Below are 25,646 nucleotides of genomic sequence, written 5' to 3'. Positions count from 1 at the left end.
CGGGGCGCGCGGGGCGGCCATGGAGAGCGCGGCGCTGAGCGGCGCGCAGCGCGCGCTCATCCGGCAGAGCTGGCGGCGGGTGCGGCGCGAGCCCGAGCAGCACGGCGCGGTGCTCTTCCGCAGGTGAGCACCCCGCGGCCGCGCCACCACCGCCACCATCACTGCCACCACCACCACTGCCACCACCACCACCGCCACCACCACCACCACTACCGCCACAACCGCGCGCGCCGCGCCGGGCGGGCGGGCTCCCTTCCCCGGCAAGAAGCGTCCTGGCTCCGCAGGGCTCTGTCACCCGGTCCCCTGTCCCCCTGCTCGCCGTTTGCGTCGAGAGGTCGGGATGAAGCCCACCGAGCGTTGCGCTGCCGTGGGGAAGGTGCATCCTCCGCTCTTGGCCCCTTGCTCTGCGGTCCCGTGTGCTTCTGAACTTTGTTACGGGGAAACGGAGGAGATGGAGAGTGAAGGGAACAGGCAGCAGGCATCTTTTGTGCCTCTCTGTGTGTTCTTCCCGCTCGCTGTCGCCAGGGAAGGTATTTCTGTTGCTTGAAGAGCCGCATGTCTGCTCCACGCTGTGGAGTGTATCAAAGTGACTTCCTAATTGTCCGTGACATGGCAGGCTCCAGACCAAGGCAAAGAGCTGGCCACTGGGGAGAGATTCAGTCCCAGAGCAAAGGATTTGGTGTGCCAGGGGCAAAAATGTGAAGCCCAGCTCCTTAACTCCTCTAAACAGATTAATGTTTCAATTGTGGGAAGGGAAAAAGAAAATCCATGGAAAGTCATTTAAAAAGTAGAGTCTAAGAGCTGATGACCAGCTCCTGGAAAGGGACATTGCAGACATGAGCCAAGTGTTGCACAGCAAAACTGACTGATGAGAGCAATGTTTGAAAGTTTTAGCAAAGGCGTGTGGGATGTGGGACATTAGTGTAATGCACAGAGCACGAGGAAAAGAGTCCAAGTGTGTTACCGGAATTCCCTGTGGCCTTCAGGGGTGGCACCAGCCTGGCTAGCTCCTACTGAGACCCATATGTGCACAGCATATGCTGCCAGAGCAGGTCAAGAGCAAATAAACTGCGAGCGAGCAGTGGTGTGGGAGAGGGGTGTTAGCTGGGGTTGCTCATCCTGCCTTGCTCACAATGGACAACATGCAGGTCTTCCCCAGGTTTGACAGCCCTGGGACTCCAGGGCACCAGGAAGTGTGAATAGAAAGAGTCAAGGTGACAAACAGGATTTTCACCAGCCTGGGAAGGACTCCGTTGGTCTGGGATTGATCCTCTGGTGTCATAAATACATTGGAGATCTGGGGTCTCAGGAGCCTGTGCCTGAATAGGAGAATTTTTGACTACTGGTAATCTAGATTGCCCCAAACCAGGACTTTTCAGAACTTCTGTCTCCTTCCCACATGGGGAGGGATCAGCGAATGGAAAGGGGGGCAGATGGTGACAGTGTTGTTCCTTGGGTGAAAGGGACTCTGAACAGAAAGTTGAAATGAGAAAATGGGGGGTTCTTTCTCACTGTTGCAGGTTGTTTGATCTGGACCCTGACCTGTTGCCCCTTTTCCAGTACAACTGCAAGCAGTTTGCGAGCCCGGAGGAGTGCCTGTCTGCTCCCGAGTTCCTGGATCACATACGGAAGGTGGGAGAGGGGCCGCAGCGCGGCTGGAGCGCAGGCCTGTTCTTGTGTGAAGCCACCCCTCAGAGAGGGGGCTCCAGGCCTGTTGGGCGCGTGCTGGGCACGAGGGGATGCGGAGACGGGCAGTGGGCAAGGCTGCTGTGGAGCCGCTGCTGGGCGGCCTGGGGGCCCACAGCACCTCTCGCTTAGGCTCTCAGGCACAGCTGTGACACACGTTTGCCTCCCCCTTGAACAGGGACAGGGAGGGATGATGCTGATCTTGCGTCTGTCCCCGGGAAGAATGACACCCAATGCAGCAGAAGCCTTTTCCTGACCCCTGAAGTGCAGCCACTTGGGGCACATATAGTCTTGGTGTGGAAATGCCTCCGTATGTTGTCACGCTCCATCTTTAAGCAGGATCAGTGTTTTGTTTGTCTTTACTCCTTGTAAGAGGCTGTTCCGGGACTGTTCTCGGATAGCTACAGGCTCTTTACTATTTTCCAGCCTATTTATCAAGCCAAGTTAGATCCATTTTTATTTCTGCCTTGAACTGAATTGCTCTTTTCTCCTGTTGGAGATAATTTCCCTGTTGAAATTATAGAGCACAACTCTATCACCCCTCGGCTTTGCCAAGTTAACCATGCCACTGGCTTTAACCTCTTCTCCTAAAACGATTCTCTCTCTCTTCCCTTCCACCCTCATTAACCTTTCTCTGCCCTGTTCCCATTTCACTCCAGATGCTGCTCAGAGACCACGTGGTCCTTGCTTTGCCAGGCAAGGTCTCTTGGCTTTACTGCCCAGCCCATCTTCTCAGTTGTGTTCGAATTGCAGTTTCCTTACAATGGCACCATTGTGGCAGCTTCTAGTTGCCCTGTGGCTCCAGTGTTCACAGCATCCTCTGTCCATCTCTCAGGAGGAATCTGACCTGGACTGCCCCACAGTTGTGCTGGGATTATAATAGCTGTAGCAACTCCCCTGGTGTTGAATCTTACCCATCTTGGGGACAATGGGGGCCACCAAGTGGTCACCAAGGCTGTTTGCTGCAGCACCTTTGGTGGCTCCATGGGAGGCTGTGGGGAGTGATGCAGTCGGCGTGTCCCAGGTTGGGCCCAGCTCTGAGAGCTGAAGAGTGAGCAGACTCGGAAGGGGGGAATGGCTCACTTGGCTTGCCTGTACTGGAAGGAGGAGGGGATGCTCCTAGCAAGGGGGAGCCTTGTGTGAGGATAGATGATTCCCACTAGATGTGCTGACATTATGGCCAGCAGGTCATAGAAGAGCAGAGGAAAGCAAAGACACTTGCAGTGCTAGGAGGTGATGGTGACCATGAGGCTCAGAAGGGAGACGCAGTGGGGCCAGCCTGTTGTGGGTGGACAGCAGAGCCTTGCCATGAATCCCTTCCTGCCTGGCTGTGCTCCCGCAGGTGATGCTGGTGATCGATGCCGCTGTGAACCACTTGGAGGACTTACCATGCCTGGAGGAGTATCTCCGCAACCTGGGCAAGAAGCATCAGGCGGTTGGTGTGAAGGTTGAGTCCTTCTCGGTGAGGCCCCCCCTGCGCCCCGCTGCCTCGGCAGCAGCTTGTCCTGCCCTGCGCCCAGGGGTGCTGCTGCCATCAGCAACGGCCTCGGCTGGTTGCTGAGAGAGCTGGGGGCCTAGCACAGCCACCAAGCTGCCCATAGCCGTGTGGTGACGCTGGTTTGACTGGGAAACCCTCGAGCTCACTTCGCTGCCTGCTGTCCCTCAGTAGGACCAGGAAAGAGGATGGAGGGGAGCGAGACATTGCCCGTGTTTGAGGAGGACAGCCATTTGGCACATTGCTATCTCTCCTGCAATGCAGGGTTGTGGCCTCAGGCTTTGCTATGTGCACCAGATCACCAAACATTTGGGGCCAACCTCACCATGCCAGGGAATGGGAATATCTGTTTCTGCACCTGCACTGATGTGGGTTGTCTGAAGCTCAGTCCCTGCCTTTTCCCAAACAAAATCCATCACTCCACACACGCTCTGCTTCCTCTGTAGCAATAAGGCAGAGGAAACCCGCACTTATTCCTCTCCTGCCACCAAGCAGGGGCAGAAATGCTGGCAAGGTTAAAGGAAAGTTTCCAACCAACGCACAGCTCTTTCCTTATACCACTGGTCTTCTTTAGGGTGAGCAGTGTCTCCTCTGGGAGGGAGATTTCCCTCCAGGCCTGTCCTCAGCCGTGCAGGTGAGGAAGGCTCCCCCCAAGCAGGCCCAGTGGTGTTTTCTTGCAGCCCCATGAGGGTGAGGAGGAGGAGAGCCCTGCAAGAGGAGGTGAGGCAGGCTCTGAACCTCAAGGCTGGGGTCTGAGCCAGCCTCTCTACACGAGGGCATCACTCACTTCTGTTGATGTGCTGCTGTGCCAGGGGCCTGTGCTGCCTGCACCTATCTGGGAGTCACTGCGGGTGGATACGCACCTCTGTGCTGGCATCACATGCAGACACCCTTGCTCTGCTGCTGTGTCACCCTGGCACCCAGCTTGTGCTTCCTGCTGGCCTAAGGAAAGAGCCAGCACATGGCAGGGAGGGGGACAGCATGGGCCAGCTCCTGAACATGGGCTGGGATCAACTTGTCCTGGGGCTCTTCCAAACCACCAGTGAAGAGGGTGGCCTGGCTCTGCTGGCCGGGGGTGGAGGGAAGCATTTGCTCCACAAAGGCAAGAGTCCAGAAACGTGGCGAAGCAAGAGAACGGGCTGAATGTTGGCCCCTGGGGCTGAGCCTGATGCCTCCCTGTTTGGTTTGCAGACTGTTGGCGAGTCCTTGCTGTACATGCTGGAAAACTGCCTTGGCGCTGCCTTCTGCCCGGATGCGCGGGAGGCTTGGACCAAACTCTACGAGGCCGTGGTGCAAGCCATGCGCCGTGGCTGGGACGCTCTCCCGGAAGGGATCTAGATCCTGCAAGCCTTCCCCATCCTTAACCTCACAGAAACCCTGCGCAAGGGACGCTCTCTCTCTGCCTCTCTCTGCCTTTCTCTGTGTCTCAGTCTGTCTCTGTCTCTCGCAGCCGTGTGCGCTTCAGGGCTCTCTCAGTAATTCTGCCTTGGTTTGGCATGGCCACGTCTCTGGCTTTGCTGGTGGCTGACAGGGTATTTCTCGGCAGCAAAGTATGGGAGTGATGCAGCACCGATACATCAACCTGCTCCAGGTTCCCCGGGGCTCGCTGGAGCACCATCTCCAATGTCTGTATCCTGGTTCTCGGCTGGCTTCCCTGTTTTTGCTGTCAGTGACAGCTAACATAGGCCTCTTGGGTGTCTTCCCACTGGAGCCCGCCCAGCTGCAGGGCTCTTGTTGGCCGTGTTGGGGATGCGCGAGGTCGGTCGCAGCTCGCTCCTCAGGTGCTGCTGTGCCTGGCTTGCTGTGTGGGCAATGGCTCACTCCACTCCCTGCAAAAGTAGGGACAGCTGCAGCCGTTTTGGCCAGCAGAGATGGTGGGAACTGGCTATGTAGTGTAGTCATCCTCCTCTAAATTGGCAATGTGTTTTTTCCCTCCTTCTTTTCACCCAAGCATTCTCCCAGCATCTCTCCTGGGCGATTAGTACTAGTGATGTCTTCTAACCTGCCTCTTCTCTAGATAGGATCCAAAGCTTCTGTAAGGTTGGTCAAAACTCTGTTTCCTAGGGATGTTTCAAGCATTGGGAACACACTAATCCCAAGGTAAGGCTGCTTTTATTAGGCCTGGGCTGTTAGCTGGTTTTGACTTCTGTTGTCTTGGTTATTTATTTTAACCTGAGAGCCAGCTGAATTTTGGTACTAATGGCACCCATTTAAAGTGTTTTGTGTAAAGGAGAGTGAGGTAGATACAACAAAAGCTGTCCTAGAACAAAAGCTGTCCTCCAGCTCCTGCTCAGAGGAAGGCGAACTAGAATTTCTCACCTGATGCTGTCAGGACCTGGAGCGTGTCCAAGCTGCACGTAATGTGCATTTGCAGAGCTTCCTTACCCTTCAGAAATAATTCCCAGCTATTGCTGAGGGTCGGACGCTTTGGAGGGGAGCAAGGCACCTGAGAAGTAGTGTACAGCAACGTGGTGTTAGATGAGGAGTAAAGAAACCCTGTGTGCCAGATGAGATTCAAGGTAGATGGCTGAGAAGCAGCATCTGATGTCTCCAGTGGGAACTGAACCTGGGCACTTTGAAGAAGAGCTCATCTTTACTGGGATGTCACTGTGGGATGGGCATAGCCGTGTTTCTAGCCGTTGCTAGCCCTCGGGAAGGATACAGAGCAAGGAACCAGTTACAGGCAGCCAGGAGCTCTCTTGGCACGTGTGCGAGGGGAGCTGAGGGGTGTTGCGCTTGCCCAACGTGTGTGATGGCCATCGCAGCCGGTAGCCTGTGGTGCTCACCACAGCACCTGCCCTCTCCTGCCCTACCCAGAGCCTGGCAGGTTTGCAGCGCGGTGCCCTGCTTCCTCCGCTGGCGCTGCCTCCCTGCACGGGGCTCCCTGGGCACCGGTGCTTTCTCCTCACTTGTGCTTCAGGGGTGCTGCCAGCTGAGGTTCAGGAATGGGAATATCCCATCTGGAGCCCTACTCCAGGGGGTGACAGCCCTCAGCATCCCAGAGGGAGACCTTTTGGCTTTCCATGACATGTAGACAGACCTGTGTGTGTATGTGTGTGTGTTACTGCACCAAACGAGCCCCTTTTCCTCCAGCTTTCCCAGCACCCGGACCTCTTCTGTGCCAAGTTCTGTGTAGTTCCTAAGAGAAACGAACTAGTCGGTGTGCCTCTCATACCTGTCTATACTATTTAATAAAGAACAGCACTGAAGCTGGGCCTTGTCTGCAGCTTTATGATTATTTTAATACAGAAGGCTGGAGGAGGCTGCAAAGGGATCTCTGTGGGGGACTGGCTGGTTTTATAACTTTGGTGGTATCAAGTACTGGGAGTTGTGTTCTCTGGTTTGACTGCACCACAAGAAGTCATTCAGCATCAGAAGTCTGTTGGGAGCTTTCCTGTGCTGTAATTGAATGGCTGAGGTGCTGTAAGGCTAACAAAGGCGCCCTTTATTAATCGCTTATTACCCTCCGAGTTTAACAGGCTCTAATGGGATTAGAGTTTTAAGCAATCAGCCTAAAAATCCCTTCTTAGTTGTTCAGCTGCTCCTTTTGTTTCATGGATAGCACTGGCCCTGTCGCTTCCAGGCCTGCGGAGCACAGATGGAGCAGGACGCTGCCTCAGCCCCGTTGAGATGCTCTTTGTGGAGGCAGGGAGCAGTCCTGCTCCATGGAGGCTTGCAGGGTAACGCGTGACGGGCTGTGAAGCACAAGCAACGCAACAGCGGCTTGAGCAACACACACACAAATTGTCCCGCTGGTCACTGCTAAAAACCCTTCCGAGGTCCTCTTGCCGAGGCTATGTGAGGCAAACTCAGGGCTGTCAGCAGGACAATCCCAGTGCTGCTGGAAGGGTCAGAGCGGGAGTCGCTGGTGCCCCAGTTTGGCGTCCCTGGCTGGCGGGCGCTTGCTGCGGCTCCCGGCGGCGGCTCCCGGGCCGCTGTGGGGCCCTGCGCCGCCATGGGGCTGCTCCCCGCGCTGCCGACCTCGCGTTGCGCCGCCGTGGGAGCTGCCGCGCTGCGGACCCCAGCTGTGCGGGCCTCCTGCATGCGAGGCTGTAATGAAGCGAGCGGGTTTCCGAGGGCCTCGGTGCTCAGTCACGCTGAGTAATGGTGCTTACACAAGCTGGCCACGCCGTGACGGGCTTCCCGCAGAGCGAGGGCCGTGACAGCCACGAGCTGGGCAGCGGGGAGGCAGGACCAGCCTTACGTGCAGCAAGGGCTCCTGCTCCCCGGCAGCTGCAAGGCCTCAAAAGTAGCTGGGTTTGCTGCTAATTACCAAAGTGAGTGAGCAAGAGTGTGTGTGTGTGTGTGTATACATGCATGTATGTGGCTTTGCTTTTTCTATTTGTTTCCTTTTTTTTTTTTTCATTCAAAGAGAAACCCCCTTCCAGCCATGAGCCAAGCTGGTGGGAGCAGTGCTGGCCCTAGGGATGCTTTGTGGGCTCTGGGAAGGAGCCTCATGGGTTCAACCTTGTGCTGGTGAGATGCAGGACATCAGGGAGAAAGCTGCTGTTCTGGAGAGTGATCCCTGCTCAACTCCTAGAAAAAGGCACCCAACAGGGCGCTGCTCCCAGCGCCGTGCTGAGGGGCAGCCCGCAGGAGGTGACCGTGTGGCTCCTCCTCCTCGCTGCGGGCTGCGTTGGTGTTCTGGCCCGGCTGTGTATTGCACAGGCTGCAGCAGTCGCTGCCCTCCTCGTTGCCCCGCAGTTTCTCCTGCCCGGTGCTGCGCAGGACACATAGGGGTGACAGCACCAGACCAGTGGCTGGGTGAAGTCATTTTATTCAAGGCACGGTCATAGCAAGAAGTAACAAGAAGGTACAGACCTCTGGCACATTCCTATAGCGTGGCAGCCAAGGGCAAGTCAGGCCAGGACCCAGAGCGGCCAAGGACACAACGAAGCCCACAGGCACTTGCTTCTCCCTGCAGAGAGCCCACGGTGTTGCTGGTGGGGACGGGAGCATCCCCTCAACCAGGGGCTCCGGTGCCAGGCACAGGCAGCAGGGACAGCAGCTGAGCCTGTCACGGGTGCTGGGGACGAGCGGCCACGTGGCTGCTGAGGGGTGTTTGGGGGCTGTGGTGGCGGGTTGGGCTGGCCGGGCTCAGGGCCCTGCCGAGGTGAGCACTAGCATGCCAGGGCCACGGGCCTGCACTGCGGGTCCAGGTGTGGGGCAGGGGGACGCCAGGGTCCTCTTCTCCCAACAGCCCCAGTAGCACTGAAGAGGGCCCTACACCTCCATCCCCTCCAAAAGCCCACGTTCAGGGGTTGGACCTGTTGTGCCACCCCTCCCTGCAGTGCCCAGGGTCCAGGTGGCAGAGGGGACAGGGTGCTCTCCTGTCAGTGTAAATTGAACACAAAGTCTTCCCGGCAGGAGAAAGACCAAGTCTAGTTCCCCTCCATGCTGGGCAAGACCACGGGCCATCTGGCGTGATGGGGCAGGCACTAGCCCAGCCGTCAGCCTTGCCTGATGGTGCTGCATCGCCTCAGGTCTCTGCAGTGGATGGGGGAGAAAGAGCCCTGCTGCCAGGCTGAGCGTGACGCAGCCAGGGGAAGCTGTCTGGCTCTTAGAAAAGTACATGATTTCCAGCACTTCCTTCTGGTTTTCCAGCTGTCCACGGTGGGGAGCTCCTCATAGAAGGGCCAGTGCTTGTTGGAAGTGCCAGCATCTCCTTTAGCACAGTGCAGAGGCTCTAGGGCCTCCGTGGGGTGCCTCCTTGTGGTCCCTCCTGCTGGCACCCTCCCAGGTGCTGGCCACAAACCTGCCGAGCCTGCCTGCTCGCACGGGGAGACGCAGTTACTCGCAGCCCCAATTTCAAGCTGTGATGGTGGAGCCTCTGCCTCAGTGTGAAGAGAGGTAACAGCCTTTCCCTCTCTGCATCCCCCAGGGAGGGAGGTGGTGGTGGTTGCAGTGGCCTTGAAGGCAGCAGGGGAGCGGTGACAGTCCTTGCCAGGCAGGGCAGCTGTCTGTTGTTAGGAGGTGGCCCTGCAAGGCTGGGCTCAGCAATGCAAGGGCAGGAAGCAGCGCTTAGTGGGTGTAACAGCTTGGGCGGCCTTTGCTCCCAGGGACTGGGCGGCATGGGAGAGCAGCCAGGCTGCACAGTGCAGAGCACAAGTCACTGCTGGGGGGATGCGCTGGAGGGGGCAGTTGTGCAATGCAAGATGCTCCCTTCCAGCTCACCCGCAGGGCAGTGACGGGGGGACTGGGAGCAGGGTTGCTCCATGTGCAGGTCACTGCAGCGGTGCAGGGGCAGCTGCACACATTGGTGCTGGGAGCACAGGGAAATGCCGGGGGCTCAGGGTCCGGCCGTGCCTGCCATGCAGCTCACCGGGAGCCACGCTCACCCCTAGCGCTGCAGCATCAGCTTGTGATTTCAGCAACCAACATGCCAGCCCCTACATCCTGACCCCAAAGCATGGCTCCGCTCACAAACTACCCTGCTGCAGCACTGCGTCAGAAAAGAGCAAAAAGAAAGACCAGCTTGAGGCCACAGGCAGGCTGAACAAGGAGCCAGCAGCACCCCGGCTGATTAGCTTTGCAGAAGAGGGGCTGAGCAGGACAAGGATCTCCATCCCCTGCATCCTAGGGACCTACCCTGCCACTGAGGGACAGCCAGAAACCCTCAAGGCCACCGTGCAGGCATGTGCATGCTGACCCCGGCAGGATTTGCACTTGAGAGAAGGGGGGTATGGAAAAGCCTCCTGGGCTGCAGCCAGGCACAAAGGCTGGATGCAGAGCTGTGACAGGACCCGTAGGCTGGAGGTCACGGTCCCACCAGGCCCCATTTCTCTGGCAGTGGGATGGAGCTGTGGAGGCTCTTGCAGCTGCCCCAGCAAGAGCAGGGTGCCTTTACCAGGGGCAGGGGGATGATGGGCACCAAGGAGCAAACGCTGTCACTGCCACTAAACACACGCTTCCCTTGAATTACCCATCTCTCTAAATACTTGACTCAAGAGCGCAAGCATTTTCCAGCTGCACTTTCCAGGGGCCTGAGATGGGAAGGGAAGGATGGCAGGATAAGCAGGCTGGCCACTGGTGACAAGGCTGAAGCCATCGTAGCGCCTCACTGTGCAGCACTGAGGAGTCACGGTGCCTTTGAAGAGCTGGGCCTGTGTTTTGGGCCTGACTTGATGAAGGGGCCCTGGTGCCCAGGAAGACCCGTCCCGAGCTCAGCCAGGCCTGCGCGGGCCCAGGGCTCGACGCCGTGCGCTCATCCACTCAAATGCACAAGTGTCTCAGAAGCCCCCGCTTTAATTGGCAAAGCCTTGGTGCAGCTCACGGGCGGCGTGGGCAGGCGGGCGCCCGGCTGCGCGGGGCCCGGGCGGCAGCGCGGGGCCGCCGAGGGCAGCGGCGCGTGGGCACAGTGCGAAAGGGACGTTTGGCAGCTGCACCCGAGCGAGGCCGGCTCCGGCGGCATCGGGGAACTGTGGGGCTGTGCTTGGCCGTCCGACACATTCACTTGAGCTGTCTGGGATATCCCCCCTCCCGGCGGGGTCACAGCCGCCCTCCCTGCGTGGCCTTCAAGAGGGACCCTCTCCCCACACTGCTGCCCCCTCTGCCCTGCAGCAAGGAGCAAAGGAGGGCACAGGGCAGCCCGGCCAGGTCGCCGGCAGAGGCAGGGAGCCGTGGAGGGGGCTGCAGCGCAGGGGTGTGCGGAGCTGGGTGGGGGGACACAGGGTGCTCTCCCACACGTCACTCCTGCTGCCCAGGCCCCGTGGTGAGCTGGGCCCCGGGGTGCCGGTGCCGTGCGGTGGCAGCAGGGTAGAGGTGGTGGTGCGGGAGCCGGGGTGGCGGGGAGGCTCCTTCCCGTCCCCACCGCATCCTCCGCTCTCGGGCCTGGCCGGGGCTCGCCCCAGCGGCGGGGACGCTCACTGGTAGCGGGCCTGGCTCTCCATCACCGGCCCCGTCCTGTACTCGCCCTCCACCGTCTCCAGCTCCGTCTCGAAGCTCTGCAGGCCGCCCTCCTCGCCGTCCTCCGCCGGCTCCAGGTGGTTGCCCATGGTCCCGTAGGACTGGTGTGCCGGGGAGGCCGCCGGCGTGAGGCTCAGCTCGGGCTCCTGCAGGACGGTGGCCACGAAGAGCTGTGGCAGGAGACAGAGCAGCGTCAGGGCTATGGGGACACGGGCTGGGCCAAGGTGATACAGGGCTTGGTGGGCGAGCAGGGAGGGCGCCGGGTCGGGCCCTTCCGGAGGAGAACTCACGTTGGAGTTGGGGGTGGAGGACACGCTGCTCCGCTCCGTGTCGTTGAAGGCGCTGTCAGACTGGTCGGACATCTGGGGAGAGGGAAGTAGGAGGGAAGCGGCGGCGCAGAGGCAGGGCTGGCACTGATGCCAGCGGGGCACCACGCTGTGCAGCCTCCCTCACAGCCAGTGTGGGCAGAAGGCCCTGCTGCAGCCCCGCCAAACCCGGGGTTCAGCCGAGCAGGCCACGCGGCCCCCAGCTGCCAAAGGCTGCCCTGCTGTCTGCAAGGCAGAGCCAGGACACAGCCGGGACAGGGACCTGGTGGGCCTGCCACAGTGGTATGGGGAAGGGTGGTGAGCACTGACTGTGTGCTGGGGTCTTTAGGGATGGGGAGGGACCATGTGAGCACCAACCAGATCTGTGCCCTGGCTCTGGTCTGTCTGCAACCAAATCCTCAGGATCCTCTGTGAAAACTTACCCAGAGTTGGGGGTAAAGGGACAAAGAGGCATGTGGGATGGAGCTGTGCATGGTCCTGGGGGCTAGACAGGAGGCTGCCCATGCTCACCTGGTAGCTGGAAGGTTTCCGTGGCTGCAGCTTCTTCAGGCAGAGGCCAAAGAAGGAGAAGATGATGCAAGAGAGAAGGACCACAAAAGTGAAGAGGGTAACAGGACGGGTAGGACCTAGAGCAGAGACACATGAGGGCACCACATAAGCCTTCAAGTGCTGCTTGAAACTTACTGCACCTCTGGCTGAGCCCCATGCTGGTGTCTGCTTTGGACATTGTGAGCTCTCACTCACCTCCCAAACACTAGCAGACACCTGCCCCTGCATCTGCTGGGCCTCCATCATGCCCTCCCCCTTCCCGTCCCTCATTCTCCAGGTTGTGCCTAACTTAGGGACCATTCTGGCTGCTTGTCCCATACAGCTTGAGACCTGTAGCACTCATAAATGGTGGGGTGAGCCAGACCCGAACTCTCCCTACCAAGGCGCAGGACGGAGAAGAAGAGTAGCCAGAACATGCAGAGGATGGGGGCCACCACGACCTGGCTGATGGCAGCAACATGGAGGCGCTGGTTCAGCTTGGTGGGGATGTACACGTAGTAGATGTTGTACCGGTCGACCATATGCTTCAGCAGCATGTAGAGCAAACCTGACAGGGAGGAACAGGAGGCGTTTGGGAGAGCAGGATGAACAGTCTTGGTGCAGGGGCAGCAGGGCTGGCCCGGAAGATAGCATGGGAGGGCATCTCCAGGCGCTGAGGAAGCTTGTGCCTGAAAAGTGACTGAAACAGGCTGTTCTCAGCACAGACGGGCTGGGAGAACAGGAGGCTGGTACTCACCAAAGGGGACAATGATGGGGCAAGTGATGCTGTAGGTCATGACGACTGAGAAGATGCAGCAGGTCCAGGCGTACTCCAGCCCAAACTGGAACTGGTAGGCTTGGCTCTGAGGCACAACCAACAGCTCCGTTACCTTCCAGCTCCCATGTTAGACAGTGTGAAAGCTCAGGGCCCTTTGGTCCCTCCCGTAGGGCACTGACAGAGCTGGATGCTCAGCAGACCCAGAAATGGTGGGTCCTGCACAGGCCGCACCGCAGCCAGCCGCTAGTCCTTGGCCTCATGGGACCCCTGGTGAGGAGCCTCTCCTTCACAAGCCCTGCAGAGCTCAGCCTCCCGAGCCCCTCACACAGTGGGGCACCTTTACATCCTAGATGGTCCCTTCCTCTCCAAACCCACGTCTTCACATCTCACCACCACAGGTACAGAGACAAGCCCAGTGGTGCCCTTTGTGCAATGGCCTGTTCCCACACATGCCTCCCCATAGGACCCAGAAAGCCTGATTTTCCAGCTAGCCCCTGGCAACCACACATGACTTTGGCATGCCACAGGGCTCTGTGTGTGTGTACCCACGCAGCAGAGCCACGTACCCGCTTGATGTGGAGCCGTTCAGGCTCCGACTTGGCAAAGCAGAGCCGGGCGGTGTAGACAAGGAGGCCAGGGATGCGCAGCAGCTCCATGGCCGTCCCAATCAGGCTGGAGGTGACCACGTAGTTGACAAAGAAAGCGCCATTGTCTGGAAGGAAAACGCACCTGCTCCCAGAGACAAGGAGGGAAGAGAGTGAGGCCACGCAGGCTGCCGGGAGCGCCACGAGGGCAGGAGGTGGCTGGGGGTGACATCGGCCTCTCCCCGCTCTCCCAGAGCACTGAGAGGAGCAGTGTGAGTCAGGGAGCTCTCCGGTACTCACTGGAACTTGATATCGGCCTCATCCAGAAAGTGCATGTCAAAGAGCCAGCGGAAGAATAGATCCAAACTAGAGAGAAGAGAAGCAGTTTAGAAAGGAAGCACAGAAATATGGGGGGTCATCCAGCAAGCGTGTGTTTTCCTTGTGCACAGAGCCAGTTCACTCAAAAAATTCTTTATTTATCCTGTTATTTCAGGATCCATGAACAGGGAAGTTTTGCAGGCCAGCACAACTGGCACAGCCATGACCAGGCAAAGGCTCTAGCAGAGTGCTGTCCTGTGCCCACTGGCACAGCCCCTGTGGCAGAGAGCGGCTCTGCCACTGACTCTCTGGCTCGTATTGGGCTTTAGAGATAAATAAACAGCACATTGCTGTGGAGTTAGCAGTCTGGCAGGCTCCACAGCTGTCCTGCTCTCTTTGCAGCTGTCCTCCTCTTCTGTCTATCATGGTGCTGGGAGTGGCTGAGCACTGCTGAAGAGTGAGCAGGATCCTCCCTACCTCCAACTGAAATGACTCCTACCTCTTAAACCTTTTAGGCTCATTTTCAGACAGGGAAAGAGTCTGTGCATGATCCCTAGCCTGCTGGTGAACAAAGCAAGCAGCCTGGCAGGCTGGCCAGTACCTGGTCAGTCCCAGCGAAGGCAGGATGATGACCATAAACACCAGGAAAAAGAAACATTTGTGCATTGTGAGTTGATTTTCACTTGACCTGGAGAGAGGAGAAAAAAAAGAAAAAGAGAAGAACTTTGCACTTTCCAGAAGCAGATCAGGAGATCAGGGTGTGAGAAAGGTATCAAGGGCCCTAGAAAGGTATCAATGCCCTGGTGGCATTGTCACCAGCTACAGGAAGCAATGTACATTTGAGCTGTGTGAGAACCTTTCCCCGGCCTGTGGAGGAATCACCACTGGGCAACGTGCTGTCTCGAATGCTCTTGTTCTCTTGGTCTCACAACCCTCATCCCTTCCTCCTCCCAATACAGCATTTACTGGTCATGTATCTTGTGCAGGCGCTGCCCCAGCAAGAGAGCTGGATCTCTACCATGGGTGTAGAAGCCAGGGACACTTTCTCTACCCTTGGGAGGAGGAAGGGAGGATGGGTGCGAGCAATCCAGACTCTTGCAAAGAGAGGACTAGGTAGACAAGGCATAGGGGCTGGGACTGACAGGGTCAAGACAAAGGGAGCAAAATGCAGAAACTGAGCAGCAGCAGCACCTTCTCTGCTGAGAGGCTTTGAGCCTCCATAATTTGCACCTTCCCCTTGGAGGCCTGGAAGCATGACTTGGGCGTGCCTCTTAAATCAGAGCCATTGCCCTGTCTTTGCAAGTGCCCTGTCACACCATCCGTTTTCCTAGTGTCTTCAGACCTCATAAAACCTGCTTTGTTTGCACTTCTTGGCATCCTGAACATGTTCATGGCAAGAAAATGGCTCCTTGGGCACGCGCTGGAGCCCTTGCAGACAACACCTACAGTACTGTGGGGATCTGGCAGTCTTTGAACGTACTGCCTGTCTCCCTGCAGGTTGGGTTCAAAGAGTCCTACTGAGGGTTTTCCCATCTGATTCAGCCTCAAGTAACCTAGCAGGGAGCAGGGTCCTGTTACCTTGTCCAGTGTGCCTCGAAGAATGCAGAGTAGTAGACAATGAAGGGCAGGAAGACAGAGAAGGCCCAGAGCAGCAGCGTAGGGAAGAACTGTGTAATGATGGGATTCTGCAAGAGGAGAGAAGTCAGGCATCCACTTAGGGACCTTCTGGCTTCAGGAAGGAACAAGCTAACAAGCACAGACACCCAGCCTCACGTGAGCATGGAGGCCCCAGGACTCTGCCACTAAAAACACCTATGAGACAGGGAGGATGGCAAACAGTGGCCCAAGCTCTCCTTGCCTCTCAGCAACAACTGTCCCAGGGACGGATTGTCTCCTTGGGTCAGTTGGGCCCTCCCCCAACACAGACAAGCCTGTGAGACTCTTTGAGGCTGGCATTGATCCCTGTTGACTACCTTGAGGCTCTCCACAGGCCGTGTGACATTGAACATGTCCATAGTGTTGACGATGATGGCCGGTGTGGTAAGGAAGAAGAGAAGAATGAAGAGGCAGATGTTAAGGAGGATAAATCGCACCCACCATGATGTGCCACGGACAGATAAATTCTCCCTGTGAGAGAAAAGTATCTCTTAGACACAGAGCAGAGGACAAGCCAGGCATCCTTAAGTGCACCCTCCAAAACGTGCTACTACAGTACTTCCCAGGCCTTGCTATGTGCACTGACACTCCTGGTAGCCCTTCTCTGAGCCCATCATCTTCCCACTCCCAGATCTACTGCATCACTGCAATCAGAGCACCTAGGATTTGAGTATCACAGCAGGAGCAGTTCCATGTTTCCAGAGAGACGCTGGAGGCTGGTCAGAGAACTCAGAGGCTGGCAATCACCAGCAGCTCTTGTCAGGCCAAGTCATGGTTACTTCTGCTAGGGTCATAGAGAGAGGGATCTTCAACCTCTGCCCACCCTGGGAAGAGGCCCTGTAGCCATAACCACAAATTCCCCCTTTGTGAGGCTGCTGTCCCTGCTGTCCCAGCCCACAAGGGTATTTACCATATGATATCACTGGGTGCTGGTGCGTAGCTAACTCCCCAGTGGTGTGACTTGACCACTGTTGTCACAGAGGATTGCTGGGGGTGCTTACGACAGTGGTTGTGACCGTAGTCCTTCAAAATCCTGCATGAGAAGAAAGCCAAGGGAACAGGTCTGAGCCAAGGGCTTCCCTTCCCAGCTTTTTGTCACACCTTCCCCACAACCCTGGGTTGTGATCCTCTTGCAGGGCAGTCCTGTCTTCATCTGGGAGACACAGCTGGGACACATTCACCATTGGCTTTGGCTGACCCCAGAGGCAAGGGCCCCAGCCTGGGGCAGAGCATGGGGCACATGCTCAGACCAGAAGGGTCACAGCCTCCCCCTTGGAGACAGGTACTCACACAGCCGTCATCCTCTCATCCTGGAAGGTGACGAAGGCCATGTCGAGACGCTTGAGCGTGATGCGATTGCGCTCGGCATTGAACTCGTCCGTGAGTTTCTCCTCCAGCTCCCCATAGTACTGCTCAGCATCCACCTGCAGGCAAGGTCGCTTTGCAGAGCACTCCTTGCCGAGGGCAAGGGAGAGGCAGACAGGAGGCAAGCTCACAAACACCCATCCATGACCACGGTCCCCTAACCATGCAGGAGGGAAAGGAGTTCTCCTTCCCATGCCCAGCTGCAGAGATTTCAATCCTAGATTCCAGAGCTGCCAAAACCCATTCAAAGAGTGCATCAGCCATCAAGGGCAATACGTGCAAGCAGCTGCCTTTCACGACAGCTTCTCTAGCAGATACTGCTTGCAAAAGAGTGGCAGAAGCTGTGTCATGGAGGCAGCAGTCTGGGCTGCAATGGGAAGCTGAGGGCTTTTCAGTACCCATCAAGGCCTCAAAGGACCATGCTGGGGGGAAGTTACTCCTGGGTGTCCTGATGCCTGCATGGGGCTCTAGGGATTCCTCAAGTGCTTGATGCTTATGGCAAGAGGGAGATTTCTGAGCAGCCCATCAGCAATCAGTGTGGCAGGTGAAGGGAAAGCTCCCGGGGAGGCTCTCCTGCCATGAGGCAGCCCTGACCTCTGCCAGGAGATGCGCTGCCTCCAGCCCTGCCTGCTCCCCTCCTACCTGCTCAAAGCCACAGATGCGACAGCAGAAAATGCGGGCACAAGGGTGAGTTTTGATCATGATCTTTCCTTCTTTCTGTGCCTTGGTGGTGAAGTAAAGTCGCCCCTTCATTGCCTTGCGCCTGCCAGAAACATGGCCAGAGAGGATGGGTTTTTTTCAGGGAATTTCCCTCTCATCTCCCCCAAGGAAGAAAGAGTAGCTCTCTGAAATTGTTGGGCAGGAGCAGTCTCAGACTTCCATGGGCTGACTGCCAGCTCAGGACTGCTATGGCCTGAGCCAGAGAGAGAGGTCCCCCCAAGAGAGGCAGGCTCCCTCCGACTCAGGGGTGCTACTTTGCGGCATCTTGCAGATTGCCTGAGCATTGCCAGGAAAACCTGCCCACGAGCTGCAAAGAGCAAGGCTCACCAGGGCATGGGAGAGGGGCAGAGGAGCTGCGGGCCAGCAGCCCAGCACACACTCACCTCTCCGCATCCAGCTTCATCAGCCTGCGCACGTCGAAGCAGAACTGGACGTTGGTGACGGTGCAGCTGGGATAAGCCTCACTGCAGGCACGGAGACACAGTGACAGCGGGAGCTGGGGGACGGGGACAGCCTCCCTCCCCAGAGCCTGGAGCTCACTGCCAGCTCTCAGCAGGATGAGCAGGGTCCACCAACCCCACTAAGACCCCTGGTAGGCAGCATGAGAGGAAACAGCTGCCTTCTCTGCACCAGCGTGGAGCCAACTGCCTGCAAGGCTGTGGTGTGTCGCCTGCCTTCAGCACAGCGTGAGCACCAGCTGCCCTGCTGACGGGAGGCTGGCCTGTGGTGCTACTCACTGGAAATGCTTGATGATCAGGGAAGGGTCTGTTATCTCCTTGGGAATCCGGGTGACCATCAGTGTCCGGGCGACCTGCAGGAGAAGGAGGATTGGTGATGGATGGGGGCAGATGGTCTATTGGACATCTCAGTGCTGTCCTGCCTGCCTGCACTGTGGCCAGGGTCACTGCTTCCACCACATGGATGGGGAAGGGATGTGCACAAGTGGAAGAGATGAGACTCAGGAAGATTATGCTCTCATCTGGTGACCGAGATAGCATGATCCCTCTCATAGCATGATCTCTCATTCCCCAGCTACCAGGAGCATTGGCTGCCAGTGTGGAGTCTGAGTCAATGCAGACCACTCCAGAAGCACGGCTCAACATTACAGCCTCACAGAGAGCTGGACAGAGCAAAGTTTTAATCTCAGCAACAAGGCAGCGATAAGAAACAGTTTTGCCTCTGAACTGCCAGGCTTTCTCCAGAAACTTGAGGAAATCCACCTATCTTTTCCTACCTGCCCAGTGCCAAACTGTTAGTAAAGCTCTCCTTATACATTAGGACCATCCTTTCTGTAAAGCACATACAGTAGTCTGTCTGTGTTGAGAAAGGCAGAGATGATGGCTGCCATAGGAGGGGAGTTGCTGCTCACCTTCTCGTTCTCCCTGTACTCGAGATGGACGGAGTGATGGGCCATGCAGAGAATGGTGAGGATGAAATAGATGAGGGCGAAGATACTGTGAAGCCACAGGAGACGGTCCCTGGAGGAAAGAAAGGCTGGATCAGCTACCCATGCAGAGGGTGCATGTCACACAGACCAGCTCAGCACCACACTCATCACTGCCCAGCCCTCCCAGCCCTTACAAGGACCAACACACATTCCTCGGGGGACTGAAGGTGCTGCTTCCATGGTGCTAGCTGAGACACTGTAGAAACGAGGGTGCCCAGGCTACTCCTGATGCAACGTTTGCTGGTAGCAGGGGTGCAGCAGGCAGTGCAAGCGTGCTGGCTACGACGACCGTGCTTGTGCGCAGTGCAAACAGACCCACGGACAACTGCGAGTAGCGTGCTGCTCACATGGACCAGTCCCTGGCATGGTCAAGGGGCTAGGCCGAGTGTGATGCCTTGGCGCTCCCAGCAGTGCTAAACACAGCAGCAGCAGCACACACAGTCCCCCAAGACATGGGAGCCACGTACTGTGTTGGGATGTTGGCGATGGTTGTCCGCCCAAAGTGGGTGGGATTGTTTCCTGCAAGAGAAGAGGAGAAGTAGGGAGGTTACAAGGCTCCTGTGCAGCCTGTGCTCCCAGGGAAGCGGCTGTGGGACCCCTCTTTGCTCCCTTGTCTCCACTTGTCTCCCAGCTCCTTGCCAAGCCCCTGGACCCCTAGAGTCCTTGAGCCTCTTTCATTTCCTCTGTCCTGCAGCTGAGCCTGATTCCTGTCTATGGTGCTGGTTCTTTGCACAGCCCGTGCAGAATCAACCCTCCAGAGAGCTTAATTCTGCTCAAGTGCTGGCTCAGGACAGCGTGGGTCTGCTCTCTGTCCCTGCAGCACACGCTGCTCACCCTAAGGCTACTTGCTTGTGACACACTCCCAAAACACCCCCAAGCTGGGGAAGCACCTACCCAGGAGGTCCCCTGAAAAGTTGACGGGCAGGATAACAGCCACGGAGAGCACACAGACCAACATGAGCAGGACCAGGAGATGCCGCTGGAAGGACAGGTATGTGGTGGCATCGATCCCACATTTACTCTGAATTTCCTCATCCCTGAGGAAAAGAGAGGGGTGCAGGTTAGTGCTGGTGGTGCTGCCTCCCTTCCTCTGCCACCACCACCCCCTTCCAACCCCAGGGACATTGGCTGCTCCAGCTTTGACAAAGCCACAAAAAATCATGGTCTCCTTCCTGGGGATTCGGGCACAGGAGAAATGGAGAGGAAAGGGTCTTCAGGCTGCCAGCTCACCACAGCACGTGTTCCTAGTAGAAGGGCTTATAGACCATTTTTTGGGGACATGAGTCTGGGCATAGCAGAGGCACCGAGAATGCACAGAGAGGAGCCCTCTGATCCCACTCACTGCTGGGGTGTTTTAGCAGGGCTGTCTCTGCTCTGTCCCACCTCTGGTCCCTGTGGGAGCTCACTTGGTGGTGCTGAGTGTTGGGTGGCTCCACAGCAAGTGTCCACCTGCGGGCACCGGCTACCTGGGGATGGGCAGTGGTGGGTACCACCAGCAAAGGAAATGCCAGGAGCACCTACTTACTTCATTTGGTAGATAGAAATAAGCCAGGAGCAGAATCCCTGAAAAGGAAGAGAGTCAAGATGAGCTGGGAGTAACTACCTTGACCTCCCCATGGGCTTGGGGCTGAGCCATGTTCTGCTCTTGGCCAAGCAGAGGGCGAGCACAGGGCTCTGCAGGGACACCTGCAGGGGCTGAGCCGCAATAGTGGCCAAAAGCAGATGCTAGAAAAGAACAGAAAACATGGTGATATTTGTGTCAAGGATCCATAAATTCTCTGTGTCTTTGCTCAAAGTGCTTTCCAAGGCTGACCACTGAACCAGCACTGCCATAGATCACATAGATCACAGAACAATGCCAAGATCTTCTTCTTCACTAGTAGTAGCTCTGAACTTGACACTGCATGCAGCATTTGGATTTTTTCCCTATATACTTTATTTCATTTAGCTCATATGAGCTCAGAGCCCTTCTGCAGTCCTCTCCATCACAGCTGTACATCAGTAGGCTCTGCCCCCCACTTTGCTCCTTTCCAACTAATTTATGAAGACTCTGAAAAGGAAAACGCCAGGCAGATCCCTGGAGGACCCTTCCCCCTGTGAATGTTAATGGCTTATTCCTCCTCTTCATTCCCTGACTCCATCCATTCCATGACCTTTCCTACTCCACAGCTGAGCTTCTTTTGAACAACTGCAGCAGGAGACTTCAGAAATCCAAGCAGACTCCACCAAAGCTCCTCCTGCCCCATGCGCCTGCCTGGCTCCCTGTAGCTCTACGGCCTGATTGCCTGTCAAGAAAGCCAGGCTGACCCTCCTCATATATCATGTTCAGTAGTTCTGTGCAAAATAATTTCTAAAAATTTCTCCATCTCTCCATATGGATGTCAAGCTCACTACTCTTCTTGAAAAACAGGACAGAACAAAACAGCATTGCATCAGGCAATTTCCAGCTCTCTAGGACTTCCAATTTCAAGAGAGAGATTATGCACTATAGTTAATAGTTCAGCTATTCATCTCAGGTCAGTGAGAATGCTGCTCTTGAAAATCTGTTCTAGTAATAGTAATTCATTAGTTGTGTTTTCTACAGCCTTATTCCTCCAGCCCCACTTCCAGACAGATCCTCCAGAACATCCACTCAAACACAGAAGGGTTCCCCTGTGGGAACTTCTTCAAGCCCTTCTACACTGAACACAGACACAAGCTTAGTTTAGATTCCCTGCTACACTCTTACCTTCTCAAGCAACCATTTTCTATCTTGAACATGTATTGATCCTATCGACTCTCTTGCAGGTTTCCCGTTTCTGATGTGTTTGAAGAAAAAAAATTGCATTTGCTTTTATACCTCTGCAAATTTCTCCTCAAAATCACTTTTCCCCCTTCCTGTCTTATTGTATTTTACAGGTAACCTGGCAAAGTTTAGATTTTCTTTACTTTGAAGAATCTTAACTTTTAAAAAGTCTGCCTAAAGTCTATCTGGTAACCTCTCTCATCCTGCCGTTTAGCCATGCTGCCTTCCTTTTGGTCTTTCTCAATTACTTTTGCTAGGTAGTACACACTTTCCCAGAGCATCCAGTACAGCATCTTTAAATAGTCCTTCTGCCATCTGCAAATATTTTACTTCTTTGGCCTTCCTGACGAGTTTGATATTTTAATATGTCTTTTTATACAGCAGTGACTGACTTTTCAGCTTTTATTGGCAGAAAAGGAAGATAAACAGTGAAACATGTCAGCCCATGTTTATTGCTAGTGAAGCCTGTTTTGTGTCTCATGTCACACAGGGAGAAAAAAAGACAACGTCAAAAGGATGCACGTGCTGCTCACCAATACCCAGAGTGGACTTGTGGGCAAAGCAGTGGGCAGAGCTCCCAGGGGCTGGGACCCTTGGAATCAAGACAAACCAGGACCAAGAAACCCTTCAGCTTTTCCTGGTACACAAACAGCAGCTCCCAGGCCTGCTGCTGTGTTAAACAGGAAACATGTTGTTGGAAACATGTTGTTTAACCTCTCACTGTTAACTTCTGACCTGACGTTCCTCCAAGTAACAGCGTCTCCTTGGACAGGACAGAGCTCGCTTCCTCACCACATCCTGTGGGTACTCACCACATCCTTGTTGTCTGTGTCCAGGGGGCTGGTCTCAGATGGGGACTTCTCTTTCTCACTCTGCTCGCCATAGAAAAGCGATGTCAAACTTTTAAAGGAGAGGGAGAAAGAAAGGAGTGAGAGATGAGAGAAGAAATAGAAAGGAGGGAAGGAGCACCCTTGGAAAAGCAACTTGGACCTTGCCCTCCTTGAACTTCTCCTGGGAAATCAGCCAGGCTGAAATAGGTTTTGTGCACAACAGGCTCAGTGGGAGGAAGACGTGTTTGGGTTTGCAGTTATCAGGTTTGATGAGTGAACACACAGGCTGCTCAGGAGGGAGCCTGCCCTGGGTGGCAGGATTGTTTGAAGCACACAAGAAGGGCACCCTCAGCCCTCCACGTCCTCTGGGAAATGCCTGTCCATCCCCACACATGCCCTGTGCCAGAGCCTGGACGCACGCAGTGCCTGGAGGGAGGCCACCCCACACTGCCCAACAGCCAGGGCCTGCAGCACAGTTGCCTTAGCTCAAGGACAAGGGCCCAGTGAACTGGATTTTTACATTCCACTGGTTTCAGCCCTCCTAAATGCCATTACAATAAAGAAATCTTAAGCAGATTTTGCATTTTAAATTCTGATTGCCCATTTAATCTTCTCAGTGAAATAAAACATTGCTCATCCATTTCCAGACTTCGATTCAGAGCCCAAATCCAAGTCCACTCAGAGGTGTCCTCATGCCTTTCTCACCTATCATTGTCCATCAGCAGTGCCAGGCGGCCATAGTCCCAAGCTGCTTTCCGAAGGCAGGAGAAGACCAGAAGGAGAAGCTGCAACAAGAGTAAAAAGGAAAGGTGAAAGGTCTTGCTGTGGGATCCACCACATGCCTCCTTTCTCACTGCCTGTTGATGGACTCAAGCATACACAAAATTTACTTCTCAAGCCAACCTCCTCCTGCTCCACGAACTCACCACAGCTGCTGGAGGATGGCAGCACAGACACCAACACAGCACAGGGGACCCCACACATCTCACACACCTGTGCCACGACAGACCCCTGCAAGCAGAGCTCTGCCCCTCAGCTACCCTTGAGGTCTATAACCCCAGCTACCCCTGAGGTTACAATTGCCACAGTGTGGGCAAAGCTGTTGCCTCCCTTTGCTGTAGGATAACCCACACTGCCCCAAGCACAGGCCACCTTCACACACACATGGCATGGGTGCCCACAGTCCGTCTCTCCTTGGGGATGCTACATTCACACACAGCCCTAGCTACAGTCCCAAAACTAAGTCCACTCTTTCCCTCCTGGCCAGGCCTCGTTGGTGGGATGAGTAGTGGACACTGCTGCGCACGTGGGTGGCTCAGTCCCTTTCCCTCTGCACCACGTCACAGGCTTCTGAGCAAGCAACACAGAGCACTGCTGCACTGCACCACCCCACAGCACCATTGAGAGGGATTTGCTAGACTCAAACACCAAAACCCACCATAGCAAGGGTCACCCTAGAGAGTCAGAAGACAGGTCCAGAAGGCTACTTTGAGCACACCAAACTTGGTAGCAGGACAAAAAGCAGTCACAACACCTTCTGGGCACTTTCTTCCTAATTGGAGCACTGCCTCTAATCAACACGTGCATGAGAAGTATCAAGAGGGTTTCAAACATTCAGGACACAGCCATTACACAAAACGCACTCTGGGCTGTCTCCTCTTAGAGTCTGGGATATAGGGACTGTGCTTGCTGGCCAAGAAGGCCATTTCCAGCCCTGATGCCTCCTTTTCTCCACAGAACTCTGTGGGCATGGGGCCTGGTACCCACAGACCCGGTGCCCTTCCAGCCCCACTCACCAGCCAGAGGATGAAGTTGATGGCGAGCACAGTGGGCACCCCACCGAAGGGCAGGCCTTGCAGGACGGTGCTGCGGGAGCGGGCGCTGAAACACTGCTCCTCAGTGCTGTTTGCCAGGGGCTCCAAGAAGCTGAGCGCCTCCAGGGAAGTGGGGCTGGCACCATGTGGTGCCGGCTCCACCGAGTACACGCTGTCCATTGGTGCTGCAATGGGGCCTCAGCCTGCAACAGAAAGGCTGGGGTGAAGATGGCAGAGCTTTTGCTGGAAAATGGGCCCTAGCTCCTGCAGGTCCCCCACAGAGGAGCTCACTAAGAGAAGGGGTGGGATACAGCTGGCTTATGGCCTTGCAGAAGCAAGAAAGCAGAAATGCCACGGAGATCAGAACAGAGCTAATGGAGCACGACCCACACTCCCACCTTCTCCAGCTTCCCTTCTCCCAGGGAAGGGCTGTGGGACAAAGGGCAGGAGAAGGAAAAGGGCTGAAGAAAGTCACAGTTACTTCACTTTCTTTCCCCACAATAAACCAAATGCTATTTGGTTGTTTCCATCATACCTGAGACAGGGCTTTCACCACCTCCTCTTCTCATTCCTGGAAGTTGCGTTGAATCACAGCCACCCTGGCGCAATCAGCACACAGGAGCAAGGGACATTTGCTTGAACTTCTGTTAATAAGAGCAGTGATGACATTAGCAGGGGGGCTGCCCTTGCTTTGCTCCCCTCATTCAGAAAGCTGCTGTTTGTGGGCCTTCCAGCAGCCTCCCCTCCTCTAGCATCACAGCTTCTATCCTCCTGCCAGAGCAGGACTGCAGGACTGATACTTCCAGGACACACTGAAGTCTCAAAAAAAATCAGCTTCTCAAAATCCTAAATGTCAAGATTCTCCCCACTTTGCCTGAGTGCTGATAGCATGACCTACAGATCTCACTGGAAGGAAACACTTTCTTGCTCTTCACTTTCTATAATTTCATTTCTTTCTCCCTGGTACCATTGAATGCTTCCCTTTTTGCCCTGGGATTTCTACTCGGCTGCTGTGACTCTCCTCAAGGTGGCAGCTTTCCATACTGACACAAAATGAACCTTTCCAATTCTCCCTCATGCTCTAGACACCCCCATTGCTTTGAGACCTTGTCTAAAGCCTCTTACGTGAGTGCCATGCACTGCAGACACGCTACTGTGACCACAGCCTGTGCAAAAACCACACGAAACATCTCTGTGCCCATTAACATGGACTCCTCTGGCTGTATTCAAGCAACTGGGTATTTCTTCACCTCCCTTTTTTAATCTATATTCCAGATACAAATCGATCCCCATTATGACCCCTGTAGTCACCTTGCAAAAGCAGATCTTTGTTGCAAGATGCTCATAAGCCACACAGACAGGACAAAGAAAAAGAGGAGCCACAGACTGATTCAGCAGTGAAGGAGGAT

At 55.7% G+C, this 25,646-nt stretch overlaps 2 protein-coding genes across 3 annotated transcripts in view; one reads left to right on the top strand and one right to left on the bottom strand.

Moving 5' to 3' along the window:
* Positions 1 to 19: 19 nt before the first annotated feature.
* Positions 20 to 6,234, top strand: NGB (neuroglobin). Its single transcript, XM_026048283.1, has 4 exons — positions 20 to 123; positions 1,521 to 1,632; positions 3,029 to 3,148; positions 4,373 to 6,234. The coding sequence occupies exons 1-4, from the start codon at positions 20 to 22 to the stop codon at positions 4,517 to 4,519; spliced, it is 483 nt and encodes a 160-aa protein (XP_025904068.1). The 3' UTR covers positions 4,520 to 6,234.
* Positions 6,235 to 10,610: 4,376 nt separating this feature from the next.
* Positions 10,611 to 25,646, bottom strand: part of TMEM63C (transmembrane protein 63C) — a 30,708-nt gene continuing 15,672 nt past the window's right edge. The window contains exons 2-24 of one of the 2 annotated variants that reach the window (XM_026048280.1): positions 24,773 to 24,881; positions 24,220 to 24,440; positions 23,129 to 23,208; positions 22,406 to 22,493; positions 20,334 to 20,371; positions 19,703 to 19,845; positions 19,276 to 19,327; positions 18,731 to 18,839; positions 18,099 to 18,172; positions 17,745 to 17,825; positions 17,284 to 17,404; positions 16,567 to 16,730; positions 16,187 to 16,309; positions 15,594 to 15,747; positions 15,199 to 15,305; positions 14,222 to 14,308; positions 13,603 to 13,668; positions 13,285 to 13,447; positions 12,698 to 12,803; positions 12,341 to 12,508; positions 11,923 to 12,038; positions 11,377 to 11,448; positions 10,611 to 11,256 (exon numbers count right to left, since the gene is read on the bottom strand). In XM_026048280.1, coding sequence (XP_025904065.1) covers positions 11,044 to 11,256; positions 11,377 to 11,448; positions 11,923 to 12,038; positions 12,341 to 12,508; positions 12,698 to 12,803; positions 13,285 to 13,447; positions 13,603 to 13,668; positions 14,222 to 14,308; positions 15,199 to 15,305; positions 15,594 to 15,747; positions 16,187 to 16,309; positions 16,567 to 16,730; positions 17,284 to 17,404; positions 17,745 to 17,825; positions 18,099 to 18,172; positions 18,731 to 18,839; positions 19,276 to 19,327; positions 19,703 to 19,845; positions 20,334 to 20,371; positions 22,406 to 22,493; positions 23,129 to 23,208; positions 24,220 to 24,417 — 2,523 coding nt within the window. In that variant the 5' untranslated portion in view covers positions 24,418 to 24,440; positions 24,773 to 24,881 and the 3' untranslated portion in view covers positions 10,611 to 11,043. The remainder of the gene's footprint in view (positions 11,257 to 11,376; positions 11,449 to 11,922; positions 12,039 to 12,340; positions 12,509 to 12,697; positions 12,804 to 13,284; positions 13,448 to 13,602; positions 13,669 to 14,221; positions 14,309 to 15,198; positions 15,306 to 15,593; positions 15,748 to 16,186; positions 16,310 to 16,566; positions 16,731 to 17,283; positions 17,405 to 17,744; positions 17,826 to 18,098; positions 18,173 to 18,730; positions 18,840 to 19,275; positions 19,328 to 19,702; positions 19,846 to 20,333; positions 20,372 to 22,405; positions 22,494 to 23,128; positions 23,209 to 24,219; positions 24,441 to 24,772; positions 24,882 to 25,646) is intronic. The other variant, XM_026048282.1, reaches the window with a different exon arrangement.

The sequence above is a fragment of the Nothoprocta perdicaria genome, unplaced genomic scaffold (genome assembly GCF_003342845.1).
Source record: "Nothoprocta perdicaria isolate Ctin4 unplaced genomic scaffold, notPer1 scaffold_53, whole genome shotgun sequence".
NCBI classification, from domain to species: domain Eukaryota; kingdom Metazoa; phylum Chordata; class Aves; order Tinamiformes; family Tinamidae; genus Nothoprocta; species Nothoprocta perdicaria.
This window is presented reverse-complemented; position numbering and strand designations above follow the sequence as displayed.

Bases quoted from the DNA above. Each gene is read 5' to 3' on its own strand.
- NGB (XM_026048283.1), top strand. From the start codon at position 20: ATGGAGAGCGCGGCGCTGAGCGGCGCGCAGCGCGCGCTCATCCGGCAG. The intron at 124-1,520 runs GTGAGCACCCCG...TCACTGTTGCAG, and splicing joins GGCGCGGTGCTCTTCCGCAG to GTTGTTTGATCTGGACCCTG. The intron at 3,149-4,372 runs GTGAGGCCCCCC...TTTGGTTTGCAG, and splicing joins TGAAGGTTGAGTCCTTCTCG to ACTGTTGGCGAGTCCTTGCT.